This window comes from Colletes gigas, unplaced genomic scaffold (genome assembly GCF_013123115.1).
Source record: "Colletes gigas isolate AHSC1104 unplaced genomic scaffold, ASM1312311v1 Colletes_gigas_Sc00013, whole genome shotgun sequence".
Taxonomy (NCBI): Eukaryota; Metazoa; Arthropoda; class Insecta; order Hymenoptera; family Colletidae; genus Colletes; species Colletes gigas.
In genome coordinates this window covers 8,050,459-8,069,741 of record NW_025106642.1, presented here as the reverse complement: position 1 = coordinate 8,069,741, position 19,283 = coordinate 8,050,459, and the positions used below count along the sequence as shown (strand labels likewise).

At 48.1% G+C, this 19,283-nt stretch overlaps 1 protein-coding gene across 1 annotated transcript in view; it reads left to right on the top strand.

Moving 5' to 3' along the window:
* Window positions 1–19,283, top strand: part of LOC122399434 (fat-like cadherin-related tumor suppressor homolog) — a 314,643-nt gene that overhangs the window by 9,410 nt on the left and 285,950 nt on the right. The window contains exons 2-3 of the mRNA XM_043400114.1: window positions 207–1,114; window positions 1,771–4,484. Coding sequence (XP_043256049.1) covers window positions 318–1,114; window positions 1,771–4,484 — 3,511 coding nt within the window. The 5' untranslated portion in view covers window positions 207–317. The remainder of the gene's footprint in view (window positions 1–206; window positions 1,115–1,770; window positions 4,485–19,283) is intronic.

The window sequence follows — 19,283 nt, the reverse complement described above, 5'->3', positions numbered from 1 at the left end:
TCCGACCGGTCGAAGGAAAGCTCGTCTGGAGTTTGTATTATTTGGAACTGGTAGCGTACGGTCTCAGACCTCTCCTCATCTTTCCCAACTTTCAAGATTCCCGAGTGAACCGCATAACCGAAAGTCACGAATTCTGTCAGGCAATATCCCTCGAAACCATCCTCGTCGTACGTCGACGCTAACGTATATCTGCGTTCTGTTTTCAGTGGGTAATTCCTGGAGGACGGGAAGCGCAGGCAACAACGGGGAGCCGTCGTTCAACCGGGAAAACGACGGATTTATCTCGCAAACCCCACTGACGATGAGCTAGCGACACGATGAGGAGGATGAAGCAGCGCGTGCTGCTCGCCTGGCCATGGTTGTGGCTGTGGCTGTTCGCGGCCACAGCGGGTTCCCCGTCTTCCGACGCGTTCGCATCGACCACGTTTTCCTCGTCGGCAAGCGGCGGCGGGGGCGTCGGATCGGTGACCAAACCGTTTTCCCAGACAATCCCGACGTCCACGTCCGCGTCGCTCACCGAGGACTTGACGAGCCCACGCGATCGCGAGTTTCGATTCACCCAGACCTCGTACAATGTCTCGATCCCGGAGAACTCGATCGGGAAGACGTACGTGGTTCCGGACGAGAGAATGGGTATAAAGCTAGCATCGTTGGACAGTAGCCTGGACGTCAGGTTCCGTATAGCGAGCGGCGACCGCGACAAATTCTTCAAAGCGGAGGAGCGGACCGTCGGGGATTTCTGTTTCCTTCTGATTCGGACTCGAACCGGTAACGTGGACGTGTTGAATCGCGAGCGAAAGGATCGTTACGTGCTCGAAGTGCGCGCCACGGCGACCAGGGGGGACGGTAAGAACAGAGTGACCATCCTGGAGGCGGACACGACGGTGGTCGTGACGATCCTGGACACGAACGACCTGAACCCGCTCTTCTATCCGACCGAGTACGAGGCAACCATAACGGAGGACACGCCTCTGCACCGCAACATACTCAGGGTAATAGCCGAGGACGCCGATCTCGGGAGGAACGGCGAGATTTATTACAGCTTCGCAGAGGAGACCGATCAGTTCGCCGTTCACCCGGTCAGTGGGGTAATAACGCTCACCAGGCCGCTCAGGTAGGTGGATGTAATAGAATTCTCGTGTTTCGTTTGATGAGCCCGCGGATGAGTCCCGTCGTTGCTCGAACCGTTTACGACGTCGCCGGAGATCTCGCCCGTAGATCTCCAGGCAATTTGTCCCGGGGACTTCATCTCCTCCTTTTTTGGGATTTTATCTCGGTGCATAAAGGAGACGCGTTCTGGCTGTTAACGCTCGAATAGTCGGCTTAACGATGCTTCTAATTTTTCGACACGTCTGACCGACATTGCCGGGGATCACGCGGCTTCTTGCACGCTTCGAGATTACAGTTTCTAAAATGGGATCCCAAGTAGGGGGTGAAATTCATGGTCGAGCTTCTAAGATCCACGATCTTTTGCATTTCTTTTAAACCAAAAATTGTTACATCCAAATTAATTTTAACCCTTAAGTGGATTATTAGGGCTGCTACGGCCCTACACAAGTTTCAACTAATAATTAAGAATTGCTCCTACCGCTCCTCAGAGATGTATCTAAGTAAAATAATTTAGTTGAGATTGAGAGTCCACTTAAGGGGTAATATGAGATAGAAACGATCGCGAAAGTTCTCAGGCTATTTCCAAGGCATAAAGCGATCGAATTTCGAAGAGAATTTCCCTACCTGGAACGCCAAGCACAGTCTTTTCTTTTCACCCAGGTACTCGGAACGCCCGATCCACGAGCTGATGGTTCTGGCGAAGGACCGGGGGGCTCTGTTCCGCGGAGGCAGCACCAACCGGGCCAGCACCGCGAAAGTAACAATCAAAGTGCGTCAAGTGAACCTTCATTCTCCAGAAATTTCCGTGCACCATCTGCCCGACATCGTGGAACACTCGAACGCGGACATCTACGCGATCGTGCATGTGGCGGACAACGACGAAGGCGTCCACGGTCAGATCGCGAGCTTGGACATCGTGGGTGGCGACCCAGCGGGTCACTTCAGAGTGCGTCCAGCCGGTAGCCCGTATTCCGGTGAATACAACATCGAGGTATTGCATCTGCTGGACCGGGAGACGGCGGTCCAGGGTTACAATTTGACGTTGCGAGCGATGGATCGCGGCGTGCCGCAGAGACTCAGCTACAAGTTCGTCCCGGTGCACCTGGCGGACCTGAACGACAACGCGCCGGTGTTCAGTCGCGAGATCTACGAGGTGAAGGTCCCGGAGACGGCTCCCATCAACACGCCGGTGATCAGGCTGAAGGTGACGGACGCTGACGAGGGTAAGAACGCGTTGGTGTTCCTGGAGATCGTAGGCGGGAACGAGGGCGGCGAGTTCTACGTGAACGCGGAGACGGGGATGCTGTACACCGCGGCGAACCTTGACGCGGAGAAGAAGGCGTTCTACACGCTGACGGTGTCGGCGATCGATCAGGGGAACGCGGGCATGAGGAAGCAATCGTCGGCCAAAGTGAAGATCAACGTGGTGGACACGAACGACAACGATCCCACGTTCGAGCAGACGGACATGGAGGTATGGATCGACGAGAACGAGCCGGCGGGCACCCTGGTGGTGAAAATCACCGCGAAGGATCGTGACTCGGGCGAGAACGCTTACATCTCGTACAGTATCGACAATATCCAAAAGGTGCCGTTCGAGATCGACCATTTCTCCGGGATCGTGAGGACCAAGCAGGTGCTCGATTACGAGACCATGAAGAGGGACTATCTGCTGCACGTACGGGTCAGCGACTGGGGGCTGCCGTACCGTCGACAGGCGGAGATGCAGCTGCACGTGAAAGTTCGGGACGTGAACGATAACAGGCCGCAGTTCGAGCGGATCGATTGCACCGGCCACGTGCCGCGTTACGTGCCAATCGGATCGGAGATCATCACCGTGTCCGCCATCGACTTCGACGCCGGGAACATCATCAGCTATCGCATCGTGTCGGGTAACGAGGACGGTTGCTTCGCCCTGGACTCGGCCAGCGGCGTGCTGGCGGTGGCCTGCGACCTCTCCGACATCAAGTCCACCGAGAGGATGGTGAACGTCACCGCGACGGACGGCACGCATTTCGCGGACGTGAACATGGTGCACATGCATCTGGTGAACGCGAAGAGGAACCTGGGCTCCCAGGGGAGGATACTGTCGGACCAGAGCGGGGCGTTCGAGTGCCACGACACCGGTGTCGCGAGACGGCTGACGGAGGCGATCGCCGCCGCGGAGAAGAACAACATGCCCTCGAAGGACGACGATTACACGCTGACGCCCAGCCGGTACGGCGAGAACGTGCACGCGCCCGAGTTCATCGATTTCCCCAACGAGATCAAAGTGAACGAATCGGCGAGGATTGGAACGACCCTGGTCGAGATACGCGCCAGGGACAGGGACCTGGACTACAACGGGAAGCTGGTGTATTGCATATCCGGCGGCGATCGTGACTCGGTGTTCGGCGTCGATCCCGACACCGGCGACCTGAACGTGATCGGTTACCTGGACAGGGAAAGGGAGAGCGAGTACTTTCTGAACATCAGCGTGTACGATCTGGGCAAGCCGCAGAAGTCGTCGTCGAGGATGCTACCGATCACGATACTCGACGTGAACGACAACGCGCCGAAATTCGAGAAGTCCCTGGCCAGCTTTCGGATCTCGGAGACAGCTCTGAACGGGACCAACGTGTGGCGGGCGAACGCCACCGACGCCGATCTCGGGGAGAACGCGCGCGTCACGTACTCCCTGGTGACCGAGACCAACGACTTCCGCGTGGATCCCATGACCGGGGTGCTGAGCGTTTTCGGGAGATTGGACAGGGAGAGGCAGGAGATCTACGAATTGAGGATACGGGCGCAAGATAACGGCGGTAAAGGGCCGGACATGCCGCCGTTGCACTCGGAGGCGTTGGTCAGAGTCACTGTGGACGACGTGAACGACAATGCGCCGACGTTCGCGTTGTCCAGTTACACGGTGAAGATACGGGAGGACGTGCCCGTATGGACGGTGGTGGCGATCGTGGACGCGACCGATCCGGACGAAGGCGCCGGCGGTGATATCGAGTACTTCCTGTCGGACGCCATCGAGAGCGAGGGCTACTTCAAAGTCGACAAAGTGTCCGGTACCATCAGGACTACCCAGAGCCTGGACTTCGAGGAGCGTCAAGTGCACACTCTGACGATAGTGGCTAAGGACAGAGGCGAGCCGTCCCTGACCTCCGAGACGATGGTTATAATCGAAGTGGTAGACGTGAACGAGAATCTACACGCGCCGGTGTTCGACGATTTCGTTGTGTCCGCGAGTGTGTTCGAGAATCAACCCGTCGGGACGCTGGTCACCACCGTGCACGCCAAGGATGCTGACCCCCTCGGCGGTGACTCCAGGATCGGATACACCATTCGTGGCGGCGACGGGATCGGGATCTTCTCCATTGATAACGAAGGTAAGCTTTACGATTGTTTTCGTTGCATGGCTCGACTCCTCTAGAAAGGCTAAGAGTTCACCAGTGTGGATGCACACGACCTCGTGGCAATGCCAAGTCTGTAACGCGAATATGTAGGGTCAGTTGCCCTAATATGAAATAGTTGTTTTTTATACGCATGTTTCACTTGCAGAACTTTTATAGAAACTTAAATATTATGAATTTACCGAGGTCCTCAGTTTCCATATTAGGCTCATAGTGCTCGTAATATGAAATACTATGTTTATATTTGAAGCAGTAATTGAGCTAACACAAAGTTGATGCACTTATCTTATTATAGAAGTTTCACAATATTGTATATAGTCCTTGTATTTCAAAAGTATTACTGGCGTCGTTCGATTGCCACGCCGTAAAAGAGTAATATTTGACTGTTTCGTACGATTACGTTTAATCCCGTACCGCAACGAAGGTTCGTCGATGTAGTAAAGTTGTGTATCGGAATTCGACATTTTACGGGGTCCTCCGCGGAGCAATAAATTGACTGCTGTCAATTAAACTCGACGCTCATAACCGTTTGACCGCCACGCGGAAAGAACAGTGATGAAACGTTCTGTTATCGTTCCACCGGATCGCGGAGACCGATCGGTCCGACACGTTCTCTTTTCGCTCGCTTAAAGCTCGCCTTCGTCGCGATCAATGTCCTTTTGCAAATGTAGACCGCCGGTATTAATGTCAATCCTTTTTTCGAAAGGCTTCCAATCCCCATATGCTCGACTGTACGTTCGTCGACTCTCGCGAGTGCAATTTCTATGTACACGTTCGTTTCAATAACGACGACAAGCGGGACCGCGACGATTATTCTTCCGTAAAATGTCCGTTAATGAGAAATTTGAATTTTAAACAAGGTAAAGATCTACCGTCGATATAAACATTTATTCAAACCTCGCTTCGCCTTTTGACCAGCATCGAGAGTATTGAACGTCCGGCTGCTGAATCCGTGATTTGCATTTTAACTTTTTCACTCCCTGGAAGTTTTCCCGATCCCGACGGTGCTCGGTCCGCGTGCAATTTAAATTCATTTCTTTCTGATTTTAACATTTCTGCGAAGCACGACGCAATAAAAGGGGAACGAAAAATCTCGTATAACGAAACTGACGAAACTACGCCGTTATAGACGCTCGGGTGTCCTCGATCTGATCGTATTTTATAAATATTCAGTCGGTTGTACGCGATGTTCTTCGAGAATCTGTTTTTGGAAACGCACTTTCGGTGGAGGATCAAGACTGTAGATCTCTCAGGTTGTAAAGTCAAGTTTTTAATCCCCATTACTTTGAGTCTGCTGACCACGAGATAGAATTAATCATTACGGGGATTAAAAAAATAATTTAAATCGAGGACAATCTTTTTTTCGTCGAAGCTGTCCAAATCGTAAACTCTCTGCAAATGGTGGCGCGTGCCTCGCTTAATCGTCGCTAACAATGGGTTGAGCGCTCGAGGGTCCGCTATTAAATAAAATGACGCGCGATTTCTCGCGAAAGGGGACCGTTGGCCGTGAACTCGAAAACTGGACACCTCGCGAGTCGCGTAATTCAATCGAGCGCGCTGCGTCGCTATTTAATGAGGCGCGACCGTAACTTCGTTTTGGATCTGTGCCACGGAACGTTCTCTCCGACGTAAAAAAGGCCAGGAGTGTCTCCCTTTTTTATTCAGCGTCCACCTTTTTGCTACCATCGGGATCGATCGATAACAGCGACCGGAAAGAAGCCAAGAATAGGAACAACCGGAGTAAAAAATAGACGCGTTTCGCGGCCCCGCTGTTCCGAAGAACAAATTGGGGCTGTTGCCGCGAACCGGAGCGATTTTAAAGTATTGTTACGCCCGATTCTCCTTCCGGTCGAGATCGAAAGAGGTGGTTCCGCGAAATCACGAACGATTTGCTCGACGCGCCGTTTCCCCTCGCGGAGGAAGCGCAATTCGCTCGAAGTGATTTTTCGTTACCCAACCCCTCCGACTTCTGGCGAATTAGTCGGCTTTTACTATGGCCACCCCGGGAGAAACGGATCGATCCTTTTCGGTACGATTTCCATGCTGTCTGCGAAATTCGCGCGTTACCAGCGCGTGTCCAAAATTAAAAAGTTAATTAAACGCCACGTCGAGACAGTCTTCCGAAACCCATCGTCTTCGAGTAAAGCTGGGGTACGTTTCTTCCACCGATGTCTTAGAATTTATTAGCGAGAACGTTCGCGTTTCTAGGGACCCCGTGCACTCTGAATGTCTCGCTCGTTTCTCTTCGACTGCGATTGCCGTGTCATGACACCACGATTCGCCGCGCGTAGTCGCCTGACCTCGATGTGCAACCTTCAGATTTAGTTCTCCCTTAACGTTTCCCCGTAGCAAACTTGCAAGTCGCATACGGCTAAGGTAGGTTGCAGTATCGTAAAACTACCCCACTGGGAACCGTTCGGCCAAGTCATGTCACAGCATCCTTAACAGGATTTTACGTTGAACTGGACACATACCAGACAAATTAACAACCCTAAGCATCCAGCTTTGGTATCGTCTTCGTTCGTAGATGTCGAATTTGTTTCACAACCGCTAGATTTCACCGTAAGGTTGATAAATTTGTTGGTCGAGAAATTACTCGTACTATTTGCATTGTGGCCACTTTGAATAATTCTTGTACCCTTAGGATGTGTGATAATTGACGATACAAGCGGCAATTCGGTTATTCGACGAGGGAAATTTATTTTAAAAAAATTACGGAAGACTTGTCTAACGCGTCTGCCCAATCGTCGATATTACTACTTGTTTTTAGGTGTTTACGTAAGCCAAGCCATACTTGCTCATTTTCAGCATTAATATTGCAATCGTATTACTTGTTTGGACTAGGTAGAGTACAGTAATACCAACAGAAAAGAGATAATACCATGTCGCGATCAATATTTAAGAATTTCAAGTAGAAATAACGAATAATAGTCGGACGCGTACCTAACGTATCTTAAAAAGTCAATTTTCTCGAAAACGAAGCTCCGTATAAAAAATGTTGTCTTACATTTTCGATTCAGTTTTTCACGCAGAGACCACATTACCATTCCATACCACCAGTTTCATTCCACAAAAGTCTACTGAACGCCGAAGTCACTTCAGACGTTTATCTATATTTTTAAGTTTACGTAAGATCCAATTGCCCGGTTACGGTGTATTCTGTAGCGAGAAAAGATCGCGGTGATCAAGCGAATAACTCGTTAGTGCTAATCTACTGTAAACGATCCCGTTGAAGCGCAAAGTAGCCCGTTCGACGGTCCTCGTCTTATTGTTTCTCCCCGGACGACGGTGGCGGAGAAAGCTAATCCGAGATTCCTTCACGGATTTTCCTACTTTTAATTTCCGGTGCTTAAGCGAGCTATTTTCCACGGGCTTGTCGCAAAAAAAGCTTTCCAGGACTGGTCGGGATTACTCGAACGCTTCCGTTCGAGAATATCTCCTAAAATCTCGTCGCGTCAACTCGACCTTGCCGTCCTCCGGGGACCGACGGGAGCTTAATTAATATAAACGTGACGCTAATGACGCGGTTCAGCGATGAATATCGCGGCCAGGTATGTTTTTTTTTCTCTCTCTCTCCCCGCGATCTATTTACTAATGACCGGCAGTCACCTCGACGGAACGGGGAGCGGCTCGCGGCGCGCGGCCATAAATCGCGGGCCGTGACGTTTCGATTCCAGTCGAACATTTTGCGCGATAAAATAGACACCGGTTGAAGGTTGCAGAGCGAAAAAAAGGCGTAAAAATAGTGGCCATCGTCCGCGCTTTAGTCACGTTCGACGAGTTTCCATCGTTCAACGAAACAGAATGCGGTCGTACGACTCGCGAGCTCGTTGCATCCTGATCGGCGTGCACTCTGACAGTAATCGTTGCAAGAGACCGCTATTCGACGTGAAAATATATTTTCAAGACAATCAGCAAAAACAAGGAAACAGCGGAGTAAATTCTTTGCGTCTTGAGATCGTAATAAATTTTAACTCGGTTGGATTTTTCCTTGAATTTTCGAGGTCGCAAATGTATGCTCGGATAAAATGTTTAAAAGAAAAAAGAATTGAAATGTATGGGACCGCGCGGTAAACTGTAAAGGCGCGAATACGAGCGTAAATGCGTCCGTGTTTGTGTTCTTGGGTTAAGCGTGTGTGATTTTTCCCTCCCGGTGGTGGAGACAATTTATTGAACTCCTCTCGTATAGTAGTTCTGTGCGCGGGAGCTGCATTGGCCGCGCGTTGCAGTTCGTGCGCGACCGAATGTGTGCCGCGCGGGGGTTATATCGATCTCCCGTCGAGCAAAAATAATACATTGTCAGTGGTATGCATATTCAACCGATGTAAATATTCATAAGTTGCTGGTGTATTGCCTCCGTGTTTGGAGCACTAGCGACGGTAACGTCGTTCACGGTGTGTTGGTGCTCTGACGGACTCGACGATTACACAGACTCGCTGTCCCATTGCGATCGTTCGATAAGTTCGCGATTTTAACGCTAACGATCGATCATTCCTGTCGGACCACATGGTGGCCGTCCTGGGCACACAATACGAGATCCTTTAGCCTTCGGGGGCCCCTGGAAGACAATTTCCAGACGTCTTGTCTGCTTAATCTCTTAAAATTCAGCTGTTGTTTAGCTCGTTGAGTAAAAATGGAAAAGGTATATTCCGTAAGGGAATTATTCTGTTCAATTCGTTCGAAGAGATTTATCCTGCGGGCGCTCGTTAGCCGATCGCATTCCTTGGTTCGTTTAGGGCAAACGACGTCGCCGGATGATCGACCAGATTTGCTATGACGAGGTTCACTCGGTCGCCGCCGCCGCGTGGAAAATGCAGTTAAACTCTGATCACCATAGAAAACTGCCGCGCCCAATTTGCCATGGCACGGGCCACGCGCGCTAAACGAGGCAACGCGGTGTTCCGTGTTCGTGTTTTCAAAGTCGATTTTGTCAAAAACGAAGCCTCGAATTACTCAATTTTACCAGATATTTTCGACCAAAGTTTGTCAAAAATTAAAACAAAGTAAAGGGGAAGCACCGAACGACGAAAATTTGAAGGAAATCGATGGAAGAGGGGTTCGTCGAGTTCGAACAAGATCGGTTAATGCGGATGCATCGGTATCCGGAAATGGTTGACCTCTTCGCCTTTCACCCTGCCGTCCAGGGGAGCTACGGGGGCCCGTTCTCCTTTTCTTGGACAGTGGCGAGCCGAAAGGTTCGCCACGATTCCCAAGACCTACCGCGATAAGACCACGGTGATCCATTACGGCGAGCATTCGAGGAATTTCCGGGGGACAAAGCTGTTGGAACGTAAGCTGCACGGCGAAAGGAGCGAAGAAAGGAACGTTTCGATACGGTCGGCTAGACGATCTTTAACGAATTAATTAAATCTCACGGTGCAATTATCGAACTCGTTGATACGTCTGTGCGAACTTGGCGCGGCGATATCGACGAAGAGTACATCATCCGTGCCCTACGAGCCCTGATCATCTTAGCTTCCGTGTCCTCCGTGAAACTTCCCAAACATTGCCCTAACCCGTCATCTCTGCTACTTGCAAAATCCTTCAAAGCCAGGATTCAGAGGGTACTCAGCAACAGGTGTTCGAAACTTTGAGTAATTCTACATGACAAACTAGGACTAACATCAGGATCGACGAAATTGTCTTCAAAACGTCGGTTGGCTCGCTACATAAAACGACACAGTAGACATAGAACTTTCCAAAATTTTTTTAAATCGTTGGCCAAATTCCAAGATTCGTGATCTTGTTGAGAATTATCTCCTAACTGTCATTGAAAATAATAGGGGATTCACTGTATCTTACAAACTGTTTTCCCCAACGTGTCTTTTTATAATTTTTACGAAATATGTTACGTGTTTGACCTTACGAGGAATGCGTGGGTGTGCCTTTCGATGGGAAACGGTTCCCCCGTTGCAGTCCCAGTGGAACACGCGGGATCGGACATAGACGGTTTCTCCCCATCGACGCGGCAAAAATCCAATTTAGCCGACGAGTGCCGATGTGGCCCGTGTATTCGTAGCAGCTCGTGAATTATACCCGCGCATAACGATCGCGCGCGTTAGCTCTAAATTACCTCTATCGACAAACGCGATGTTTTTATTCCCCTCGAAAGTCGTTTCGTCCGGTGCCCTACCCCGCGTTGGCGTTCTGCAATATCGGACGATAATATCGATCCCGCGTCGAAGACGAACGGCTTACGCAACGATATTTTATTTTCAACCGTTGTTTTTCCGCGCCCCTTTCCTCCCTTTTGACTTCGTTGCGTTCGACAGATTCCACAACGAGGAAACGCTTGCTGCCGACGGATCTCGAATTTCAATCGAGTTTTCCTTTTTTATTTCTTTCGCGAATGTAGAACGAACATCATCGGGGGCAGTTCGAGTCTTCGCTTCGCGGGGCTGTAATGCGGTGTCAAGTATTTTGTTTTTATTCGTACGGTATTATTCTGGGCGGGACGATGAGACTAAAAGGAATCGTATGACGTAAACGGATCGTTTTTTCCCTAAAAAGTTGTTAAAGCTTTGATCAGGGAGATTGGGCACAGCCGCTTCGATGCTTATAACACGCTGCCCCTGTATACATCGTTGGTGTTCAGGGTAGAACTTTTAATTTAACCCTCCAGAGCATCCTGCCTTTAATTATACAATAGAATGTTTGAGATTAAAATTTTTTTACAAGGTTCAGAAATTTAACTCTTTAAAGATTCCCGGTAGACTTCGAGAGAGGTTTAAAGTATATTTTATTTTTAACTTGAATTTCTCCGACAGTTTCGATAGACTTTGAATCGCGAAGATTCCCGCGACAGCTGCATTCGCGTTGACTATTTTAATTCAGACTGATCCCTATCTTGTCACATTGCACGAATAAACGTCCTCGTCGATAGAGTCGTGTCGAAGACAATCCAACCTCGGATTGTTCTTGTCGTTTCTCGAACGACGAACGACCAACGCCATCCGCCGCGACGCGCCATTGTGTCGTCGGAATTTCTGGTATTGTCAGCGAAGTTTCAACCGCTTTTTTTTTTCAGTCAAGTGGGAAGAACAATCGTGGCGACTTTTTGCTCGGTACAGTTTCCTGTCCCTCCGTTCGCCTCTTTGATTCTCGAGCTAAACGACGCACGAGCCTGTCTTTTACGACTAGCTACTGCGTGAGCATCGAAACAGTAAAACGCGCGAACGGTGTTTTATATACGAGCACGAACGCGTTCCAACGATTTCCAGAAGACCACAGGCTGTACATTGTTAGAAAGTGTAACCCTTCTCTTGATTCAGCTGTCAGAAACAAAATTTAACCGCCGGTAGCGAAAATAGGCGATTCTGGGAGATTAAACAACGTTTGACCTACCAATTCATTGAAATGTCAGTGACAGAAATTAATTTTCACAGAATTTTGTTATCAATAAGTTACTAGTTACGACTGGTCGAAGAAGTTGAAACAAACTTTCTATCTAAAATAAATGAATTAATGGAGTTGCAGATGTAGAACCGAAGGAAGGAAATTAAAATCGTGTAGCGTTGAATGTGTCTTGTGTTCTTAACAATACACCAAAACCATAAACCTGTATATTAGATAACAACGGTGATTATACTCTAAACTCGATTCATGAATGTGAGTTACTGCCTAGTTTAGCAATGCCAGAACTTTGAGTTCCAGAATTTATCGAATTGCGTATTCATGCTTCTGGCACAACGGGTTACGATATATAGAATACAGAACATGTTCCCTTCATTTTGAATCAACATTTCGACCTTCTTGGAACTTTTAGGTTCGTTTTTAGAAACTTTATCGTATCGATGTAAATGGACTGTTACACTATTCACGCGTGTTTGTAAGCTGAAAGGCCGAACCCATTCGCTGGTACCATGACGATTAAATAATTTGTCGGTTCGCAACGAAAGAAAATTCCACTGGTACGTTCGTTTCCCTCCCACGCGCGCTCTAACTGTGTCGTTGAAATTCAGTTTCTAGTTTCGCCTTTAAAAATTGATAGCGATTTAATAGCCGTCCGTTTGACGGATGCGAGCCCCCTGAAAAATATTCCTCGACAGAGTGGCCAAAGAGCTCCGGCGTAAAACGTTCAACGAGAGAGATTCGGGTGACCGTGGTCGCGGGATATAGAAGATCCTCGCTCGGTTGATATGTGTGCTCAATGGTTATGAACCTCTTGCTCAAATATTGTGCTAGAATTAACAAGGGCGTGTCGTGGTCTAACGAACCGGGGAAAGCAAGCGAGCGCAACCGGGCTCCGTGTGGCACTTACACCGAACAATGCACTCGCCGCTTGAAAGGCTACATGTCGTCATCAGAGATGCCAGACGGAACCCCGGGTGCACCGGGGACACCTCATTCCACTTTTTCACACTATGACAGATCACGCGTACGTGAGCTCGGACGAGTTTCGGAAATTGTATCATTTATTGTCGTAGATTTATATTACACGGACGTTATTACATATGTATCGTGTCAGAAGTATCAGCAGTGGTCAGCAGATGCACGCAAAGACCAGTAGAGTCAAGCAGAGGCTAGCAGTAGTCAGTAGCAATAGTTATACGCTGTCGGAAGTACCAGGAGTGGTCATCAGTGATCAGCAGAGGCCTGTAGGAAAATTCAAAAGTTTTCTCGAATTGTGGTTGGTATTGTCACGCGACCGAAGCTACCGTCCGTGTACGATATTTCGGACGGTCTGTTTAGCAATTTGCACGCGTTACTTGCGAAACGTGTTCTCCGCGCCTACTGCGAACTAACCACGCTGCCTGAAGATAAAAATAGGGTACTTAACATCTTCCGTACAGTGTTTCTCAAACCTTACCGCCTACGAATTATCTTTCCAGCCGGATCTCATCGCTATTTGAACTTTACTTTCGCAAACTATCGTCCATGGAAATTAAAATTTCAGTTTTCGAGTATTCAACAAACGTGGAATGCAAAAGAGAAATGCCCATAGGAAATCTCACTTTAGGAACGCAAAATGCGAATAAATATTTTGTTCCGATCCAATAGAAAAGTCGCGGGGGTCTGAGAGCGATCGAAACAGTGCACTTAAACGCGCGTTACTCGCAGCATATTCTCAACAACGTCCGGCTGTTCTTTACAGTTCCCTGGCACGCTACAAAAGCGAACGTGAAATTGCTCGGCTCTTGATAGTATCGGCTAGTAAATGCAAGACGTTATCGCCTCGGAACTGAGAGCCGGTAGAATCGAAAGTTACAAAGAAGACTTCTTTTTCAGTCCATAAACTTAATTATTTACAAGGAGCACGCTAGCAGGCTACGCGGAGAAATTTTAGAGGAAATACGCGCGCGATGGTTTGGCCACGTTCCCCCCAGTGTTTTCGTGTAACATCAAAGGGCAGAACAAATTATTCCCTCCCTTTTTAATTATCACAACGGTCGTTATCGTTCCGCGTTTCGTCGGCTTTAATTACATTTGCATTACACGCGTCTGTAGTCTATTTACATTAAAATTAATTTAACGTCGATTCCAAGGTTCTTCCGTTATCTTTCTCGTCGATTCTTTCACGATGATTTCCGTTCTTCGCGTAACTTTGGCGCCAGGGAACCGTTGCGACCGTTTATTCTATTTGTGTATTCGTACGGTTAACAAAAGAACAGTTTCACTTTCGTATTCCCACACGATGAGATCTGAATACTTATTTTACGCGATCATTGTGCTCGTTTCTAGGTGACCTCGGTTGCATGCAAAGTGCAACTGTCAGTAGCAGTGTTTAGTTCTCGTCACGCGTCTGCTCTATCAGGGATATAATACTCGGTTACAGCATGTTTCGCGATGTATTCGTTCTTCGTTAGGATGAATTAGTGTTGCGTCGGTCAGTAGGGTGTCGTAGAAGTGACACCTAGATCGTGTTCGGTGTAACAAGTTCCCCACGGTATCTATTTACATCTTCTATAAAATTCTGTGGACGTGATGTTCTCGAAATTTAACTGTGAACTCAGGCTTCGTTTTATAACTATGAAACAGAACTGGACCTAGTCGATACATGACTTGAACAATGTCTAGATACGATTCATTCTCTGAAAGGATTTTCAATATTCGTAAAAAAAATAGAAATAAATTTTAAACGAGGTTGAGACACGCTACGTTAAGATATTCATTATTTCGGGACATAACATCACGTTAAACGGGATACATAGCGATCGAGACATTAGCGACAACGTGGTAATTTACATTCGAATTCTACTGGGACGATGGAATTTCTGACGGACCATAAATGACAGCGTAGCAATGACATCTGTCACATTCGGCATATAATTACAGGTCACGTAACGCAGCCAACAAGATGTCGTGCGAGAATTCTGGCGCTGTAAAACACGTTTTCGACGGGAGGCGTTCACGCGTGCCCCGTGTACAAATTTACAACACGAATTCTTAACCCCGCCCCAAAGAGCCACGAGCCTTCGCGTTGAACTCCAAGCATCGAACTCTCCGGAAAGAAATAATTTCAATTTCGATCGGTAGTTTCCCATTAAGCGACGCATCCTTCGAAAATTGCACGCGTCGTAACCACCCTCTAATGGCGATTCGGATAAAGGGTGGATCACCTGCGCCTCCCTCCTGCAAGGGACACCCTAAATCAGCTTCACCGTCGCGTGTAATTACAGAGCGTCGATGCTGACGCGCGCCGAAATCAGGCGAGCCGAACAATCCGTATTTAATAAGGGGTTGGAAGGCCAGCCAAACCGGAGTCCGACGACTTTGTGGACACCGTAAACTTGAAGCCCCCGAATCTATAGAATCGATTTTTCAAAGATGTTAATCTCTGTAGCGCAATTCCACAGCGGTTACTCGAAAGCTTTCGTTTCTCAACGACCCTCGTAAGTGTCGTTCGGAGGTACATTTTGACGCACGTTCGACGATAATCGAGCACCGTCGAAATATTTTAAATAATGACAGAGACTGTCTGCTTTCGCGCCACGTACGCACAATTGATGACAAAGCCGTAGTTGCATGTTTCGTCGCCTAACGAGTCGACTGAGGGCAGATACCAGTTCTGTCCCCGAACGGAACGAACAAAATATGTTAAGCACGACGCATTGTTCCGGCAATTACGAGCTTGTCGCGTTTGTCGTCGAATCGGTTCCGTTTGGAGACGGACAGCGACGTCGGCTGCTCGCTTAGACGCGGAACGTCGAGTTCCTGGGCGTCTAATAGCCTTTTGCGACGAGAGAAACGTTAACTCTGTGACAGATCAATTTGGAGGTTATTATTATTGCCCGCTTGGCTGGCTCCGAGAGGTTGAATATTTAATTTCAGCGTACCTGCCAGACAAGCCAATTGTCTGTTAACTGCAGCATCCTTTGTATGCTGTTTTCCGCGGCGAGCGTACCGAACGATGAGGCGCAATTTGCTCGGACCATATAAAGGATTGCTTTTACTTCCGTTCTGAAAGCTGCGCTCAGTTTTCATTCGGTTTCTCTACGAAAACGGGATAGTTCGTCCGCTGTCGTTGAGACGACTAACGTATGCATTGTTTCTTAAACGGTCGATCCCCCCATTTCAACCCACTTTTGCAGGATGACAGAATTAGATGTAACGTAATAGGAATATCAATGTCAGTCATCATAGCGATGGTAGGTTTGATGAGGTATTAACGATAATTGAACCAAATCCTACCTGCGAAACTGAATATCTTTTCATCGCCTCTAACAAAGTTCCTAACTATTTAGCTCGAGAAACTTTTTTAATAAGTCCGCGAAAGATGAAGTTTCACGGCAATATAGCGACGCGCGTTGAAGCTGCAGATTTCATAACCGATTAAACGACTGATCAGAATTATTTCGTGTACGCGATTTCAAAGGGCGAAGACTTTGTGGAAGACAAAAGGGATGAATAATGGGCGCTCATAGTTGACTGTCTTCTAAAATGGAAATTAAAATAGGAAAAGGGATTGTTCGAGGATCAACAGCGCACGTATAATAATATGTAGATAAACAGTTACATCTTGGCGATGCACGCAAGGAAAAACTAAACTGGGATTCGAGTTATTCTCGATCAAGGGTCATTCTTAACCGTTAACCAACAGCAATCTGATTCTAAGAATATCAAAGTAATATTCCACGGGATAATTGACAACTTCCTCTCTTCTAAATTACACCTCCTCGCGAGTAACACTCAAGAAAACACAATTTCCGCCAATCACACTGCAAGACATCCAGCCATTAGATACAAAAATAACCAACGAGAAGGAACTAATGTAAACGTCGAGAGCGAATTCACACTTCGCGGAGCATTGAATCTGACCAGGATACCGAGCTATCAAACCGTACACTCGAGCAACGCGTGTATATTTTACTCGAAACACTGGTGGTATTCAATCGAAGAAAATTATGGCTTACGGAGTATCGTCTTTAAAGATATCTCTAGCAGATCCTTGGACGTGACTGGCTATTTAATTGTTCAATTTTCCGATCCTTCGCTTTTAGATTAGAACGAACTGGAACGATTATATAGCAATTTTGATGAATTCATGAATTGAAAGTATGGGAAACAAATATCAATTTTTGTTTTATGCGTCCAGGCGCGTGTCTGCCTTTAAACGATTTCGCGATTCCCAGCAGCCCCGGAAGTCTTCCCGTTAAAAGCTCGAGAGCAGCTTTTCGCGTAAGATGAGACGGGTCTGCGGGGAGAGGAGAGGTTAGGATGGGTCATTGTCTCCGGAGAGGCTGCACGGCGCGATGTGCGCGTGTGGCCCCCTATGTGACGTCACTTCCGCCGCCCCCGGCCTCTGCCTCCTCGAAAACCGGTATACCGGTCGTCCGCGTCTTTTCTCTTCTATCCCCTCCAATCTTACCCTTCCCTCGTCGAAGGAACAGAGCGTGTAGTTCGCGAGAAAATCTCGATGCAGCGGCGAATCGCGTGGGCGGTGTTTCAGCGCTTCGGGGATTAGATTCACGAAGAAGCGCATACCGGTCATGCTCTCCTCACCCTTATCCGCCGCATTACGAGCACGTAAGTGCCGAGCCCTCGTTTCCTGGAACGTGTACCGTCAACCTAACGCGCTGGAAGGACGATCACAGAACCCCTCTGAGTCGATGGCTTCTAAACTTTTTCAAACGTCCTCCCACGAGGAAAGAAAAATTGTAAATAACTCGTCTCGCGTTTGTTTGGTAGCCGGTATAGAAGTTACGATATTATCGGTGAAAGCTGTTTACCCGTAAAAAAAAAAAAGAAACGAAACAAGTTACTTTCGCGGTCCCCGAGCACTCCCATTTTATCGCTCGTTTCGCTGTTCTCTCGATACACGTTTATATAACTGACTTCTCTTTTATTTCACTTATCTCTCACCTCACAACAGGTGAGGGCACCGTTTTTCTCCGCTAGAGCGCACGCGCGTACGTTGGCGGGCAGCTAATTCTCGCGAGCGTAAACGTTCACTCTCCGCGTGGACGTTTTGCATCGTGAAAAGAAGAGGTTTCGAATTTTTTTTTGGCGAAGAAATTGATATTTTATTTTGTCTACGGTGCGAGGAACCAGGATACGGCGGATCGTCGGCGCAGGTTAATCCAGCCGGTAAATTACGGCTGAGCGACTCTTTCGGACAATTAATGGTATCGACCGGTCGATGCATTACGCGCGCGTTACGAGCGTACCTACGCCCTGATAAACGACACACGAATACGATAAATTTTTGTCTGCGAGACTGATGTTGAAAACAATGGTGGACGTAATAGAGCCGGAACGGAACGAAGTCGATGCTTGAAAATTGTCGAAAACGGTCTACCGAGTATAAGAATTCCAAACGTTTGTTGTAAAATGAAAGCTCGTTTACGTTGTAGTGAAACAAAGAAGTCGATTTTTTGGTCAGGTAATGTAACAGTCCCGTTAGGAAGAAAAGGTACGGGTATTGTAAGGAACGAGTGGATGCGTGGATGTTCGTAGATCGTGGATCGGGTACGTGGAAATGCATGGTTCGATGAAAATTACTCGGTCCGGTGGCTACGGGCCGGCGGCGGTATCCCATGCCCTTCGTTGCTTATCACTTCGGCTCGATAACCGGCGAACCGTGGAAAAATCTTTCTGTCCGATTCGAAGCCATCAATTTTCACTCCGCGGCCCCGATATTGGCAGCTCGCGCAAAAAGTTCCGGGAGGGACCGATGGGAAACGCGCGGCCGAAAATATATTCCTCTCGCGGCGAGAAAGCGTCGACCGATGATTACTTTGTCCGCGGGAAGGTTTATGGTTCGACGTGGCTGACGTTTGGTCAGTTCCTTCCAACGATCCTGACCTTTCGCCGGGAGGGAACGTCCGCCAAGCGCGCACTCTCGGTTTCGATAAGCGGAATAGCCAAAAATAGAGACAGACAGATTTTATAGGAAATATAGAATGTAAGCTGTGCATCGTTTCTGGTTAACATTACTGTATATTTAGGTAATTCCGCGCTGCAGATTGCTCTGAAACAGTCCCCCGCAGAATGTGTACGGAGTGTCCAACTCCGGTCGTAAAATTGACGAAGGTTTAGCGTTCGAAGGTTAAATTGCCTTTCTCTTTAGATTGGATACACGGCGACCTGAAACGTCGAGTTTATACAGCCCATTAAATGGGTCGAGTAGGTGAAAGAAGTTTATACGAACCCATATCCGAAAATGATTTATTGATGAGCTACGAGATCAGCGATTCGCTAGCGAAACCGTTCCAATCGGTTTCACCGTTCCAATCGGAGTTACCGGGACGGAAATTAATATCTGTCGGGCATTGTTAGACGTTTGAACAATACTTTCGTTATTCTTTAACGTCACGGAATGGAAACTTAATGGAT